This window comes from Cucumis melo, chromosome 11, assembly GCF_025177605.1.
Source record: "Cucumis melo cultivar AY chromosome 11, USDA_Cmelo_AY_1.0, whole genome shotgun sequence".
NCBI lineage: Eukaryota > Viridiplantae > Streptophyta > Magnoliopsida > Cucurbitales > Cucurbitaceae > Cucumis > Cucumis melo.
Genome location: NC_066867.1, coordinates 713,466 through 717,389, shown reverse-complemented (window position 1 = coordinate 717,389; position 3,924 = coordinate 713,466). Strand labels below are relative to the sequence as shown.

The 3,924-nt window shown below is 31.1% G+C and overlaps 1 protein-coding gene across 1 annotated transcript; it reads right to left on the bottom strand.

Annotated features, from left to right (window-relative positions):
• Window positions 1-596: 596 nt before the first annotated feature.
• On the bottom strand, window positions 597-2,992 carry LOC103499659 (probable mannitol dehydrogenase). The gene is made up of 5 exons (XM_008462699.3): window positions 2,813-2,992; window positions 2,336-2,449; window positions 1,565-2,078; window positions 1,332-1,485; window positions 597-1,071 (listed from the first exon to the last, which is right to left on the bottom strand). The coding sequence occupies exons 1-5, from the start codon at window positions 2,908-2,910 to the stop codon at window positions 875-877; spliced, it is 1,077 nt and encodes a 358-aa protein (XP_008460921.2). The 5' UTR covers window positions 2,911-2,992; the 3' UTR covers window positions 597-874.
• Between the last annotated feature and the right edge of the window lie 932 nt (window positions 2,993-3,924).

Here is a 3,924-nt window from a genome sequence, read left to right as displayed (position 1 = left end):
ACCATACTGTTATTTCATTTAATTAATTTAGTCAACCAACTAAAACCTCACCTATTTTATTATAAAAAAATTAACTTTGATAAATAAATTATATATTTATTTCATTGTAATAAACTGTAAACTCTAAACTATGGAAAAAAAATTTGAAAAATCATCTAACAATATCTAAAAGTCATACTATCCCATGTAATTTTCAAATGCAATCAAATTAATCATCCTTAGCTCTACAATCAAATTGTTTTTAAATTTGATTGTGGCCCCACGTATCACTATAATCACATAATACAAGTAAACAACAACAAATATAATCAGATATGTCTCACTGTTCAGATTTAATTGATTTTTAGAAAAATAAAAACATTAATGTAGTGGTCTATATGTATATAAAATAAAATATCTAAGGGACAGTTGTAAATATGGAAATATTAAACTTAATATTTAATATATTAAATCCATCGAATATTAAAAAAAATATTAGATGAAATATTTTGCGAAAGATTAGACTTTGGTCCAATTATACGAAAAATACTCGGATGCATCTCAAAATAAAGGATGAAAACTTTTCTTTTAAGGGAAAAAAAAAAGGAGAAACAGAATGAAGAAGAACAATTTTTTTTTTTCTATATTTCTTTCCATTTTCATGGAAGAAAATTATTAAGGCAATAATAATTAAAGGAAAACCCACAAAGAAAAAGTATCATCAAACTTCAAGATGATAAAATGTTTCATGAGTAAAGCACTTGAACAAACATTTCCATATGATGCTTTAATTTTCTTTGTAATAAACAATAAATGTCCTTTTTATACCTTCACCAAAATCATCTGCTCAATTTCGTATTATTTCCTTACTGTATCCAAAGCCCTATAATGCCTTCTATTTGAAAGAGTTTTCGATGTCGATCACAAACCGATATTTAACATCAGCTTTCGCAAGCCTTTCCATGGCTGAGTTAATGTCATCCATCTTAATGAGCTCAATTTCTGCTGTAATATTGTGTTTTCCACAGAAATCTAACATTTCTTGTGTCTCTTTCAGTCCTCCAAAGTTGCTTCCGGCTACCACCCTCCTACCTATAAGCAAAGTTTTTAAAAGGAAAATTAATTTAAGGGGTCGTCGTATGTTAACGTTCCATATATTCTCATTTCAATTTGTTTACAAAACATAAGTATTTTGGTAACTGTTTTGGTTTCTCATTTCAAATTGTTTACAAAACATAAGAAACTTTCCTAAAACCGTATGCAAATTTTGAAAACAGGTTCTAGTTTCTCATTTCTAATTCTTGTTTTTTTTCCATCTTTGTTTTGAAACGAGGGAGAAAATTTTGGCTCACCAGAAGCAAGAATCCCGATCGATAGTTCAACTGGCTTGTTAGGTAAGCCGACAGCAACCAGTTTTCCATTGAGGTTTAGCAGACTAATCAACGGGTCAAGAGGATGAACAGCTGATATTGTGTCCAAAATGTAATCCATAGTTCCCATGGCAGCCTACACCAAATAAAGTAAGCATTACACATAACTCAAAGACTCTAACAAACTAATACAATGAGTCGGTTAAGCCGCGTACCTTCAATTGTTCGGGATCAGTCGAAACAACGAAAGCGTCAGCACCGAGCCTGTCAATTGCTTCTTCCTTCTTCCTAGAAGAGGTACTAATGACAGTAACTTTCAATCCAAAAGCCTTACCAAACTTAACAGCAACATGACCAAGCCCACCAAGTCCAGCCACACCCAAATGGTTACCAGGTTCAGTCATTCCAAAATGTTTCATTGGGCTATAGACTGTTATCCCAGCACATAGGAGTGGAGCCCCAGCATCAAGAGCTAAGTTTTTAGGAAATCTAACAACAAAATGTTGATCGACAACGATCTTATCGGAATAACCACCGTAATTCTTCGTTCCATCAACTCCAGGAGAATTGTAAGTATATTCCATCTTGGGACAGTAACTCTCCAAGTCTTGTTTACAATTTTCACAATTTCTACAAGATCCAACTATGACACCGACACCGACTTCGTCTCCTGCTTTGAATCTCTTCACATTTTTTCCAACAGAAGTCACAACACCAACAATCTCATGCCTGGAAATCATCAAACCCAATTCTTATCTAATTCTCATTTTAAACATTGGAATATAACAGTGACTTTGAAACAAAGTACAAACTAACATATAACTAATGACCGAGCATATAACAACGTTTTGGCTGTTGTAAATTGATTAGTGCATTTAGAAATAACTCATAAATGGCATCTCTTCAATTCCACTAAACTACAAACTTTGTTTTGAATTACATATATAATATAACATATGACTATAAACTTTGGTTTTGAATCATACCCAGGTACTATAGGATAATCTGTGGAACCCCAGTCATTCTTGAGCATATGCAAATCAGAGTGGCAAACCCCACAGTAGAGGACTTTGATAGAGACATCATCATCACCATTTTCCCTGTCACAAAACAAAACTTACATTAAGCAATAGAAATAAATGAATAAGAAAATTTTACAGTGCTTTAGCATGATATACCCAACTGGTATAAATATGAATTAGGCTACAATTACAGAAGAAAAGAAAAAATGAGTAACTAAATCCCAAAAGATGTCCCCTCTTTGTTTCTTACACACACACACAAAAAAAAAAAAAAAAAAAAAAAATCTCAAATTTCTTTCAAACTAGAGCCTCCAACAAGTATTGGGTGTTATAGAACATAATTAATGAAAGAGAAAGAGCGATCTAAAACACAATAGATATGAAATGAGGAAAGCAAAAGCAAGAGGGAATTGTCCACAAAGGGTTTAAAGAGAAGTTGACCTTCTAGAGAAATGAAAAGGGGAGAGTAACCCAGATGAATCTCGAGCAGCCCAACCAAAAGCCTTGTGTGTAAGTTCATTTCCTGGTGATTTCTCCATTGTTGGTTTTCCCTTGAAACTTTGCAGCTCACTTTCCCTCAGCTCTTTTGAGTAGACAACTAAACATGTGAGTTCAGGTTTATTGAACCTACCTCTGTTTTTATACGAAAAAACATGTTGTATACAAAATAATAAAATATCTACTGTCGTGTCGAGATCGAGATTTTAATTTTTAAGAGTCATAAAATTTATTTCGATTAATATTTAAGTTGTTAGGAATATATTGGTCGTTATGGATTAAATAGATGTCATATAGTCCCCTACAAGCATTTATGATTTGATTAATATTCGTGTAGTAGAGAGACGAAGAGTATACGAGATTGTTGCTGGTGTAGTGTCTAACTTGTATTATAATTTGAAAATATTTTCTTTCTTATTCATCGAATCATCTTTCAAACAGAATGTGCTTTTCTGCACTGAGCATGCACCCTTCGTTTTTAGTTCTTCACTAAATTATTTAAAGAAATAAAGTGTGGTTCGTATAGTATTGAGTTTTCATCTATCTTAATAATTTTTTTTTTTATATATATTTTTACTTATTTATAAATTTGATATGCAAATGATGAATCAATATTTACATTATTATATCGCATGGAAATGCACACAACACAATAAAATAACTATTAAAATGATACCCACTTGATTTTTCTAGGAATAATAAATATTTTTTCAAATTTTCTAATTCTGACCATTTTTCTTTGTTTTTAAAATTTTTGGCTTCATAATTTTCTTTTCTAAAAATCATAAACTTTTTTTTTTTTTTATTTACGTCAACATCAATATCTAAATTTTGTTCGTTAAATCAAAATTACTAAATTACTTTTAGTACTTCCAAAAGTTATAATCCTTTTACCTTTCAATATACAAAACTAGAAATCATTTAGTTTTGTATATCAAAAGGTAAAAAGTCATTTAGGACTATAGATTTGGACTATAAAAATTGAGATTTGAAATAGTTTTGCATGCAAACTATAGATTTGGACTACAGGGCATAATGGTTTGCAAACTGTCCGA

What these genes read in the sequence shown, in the direction of transcription:
- LOC103499659 (XM_008462699.3), bottom strand. Translation starts at nt 2,910, where the DNA reads ATGGAGAAATCACCAGGAAATGAACTTACACACAAGGCTTTTGGTTGG. An exon ending in CCTTTTCATTTCTCTAGAAG is followed by an intron (nt 2,450 to 2,812) that starts GTCAACTTCTCT and finishes GTTTTGTGACAG; the next exon opens with GGAAAATGGTGATGATGATG. An exon ending in GATTATCCTATAGTACCTGG is followed by an intron (nt 2,079 to 2,335) that starts GTATGATTCAAA and finishes GATGATTTCCAG; the next exon opens with GCATGAGATTGTTGGTGTTG.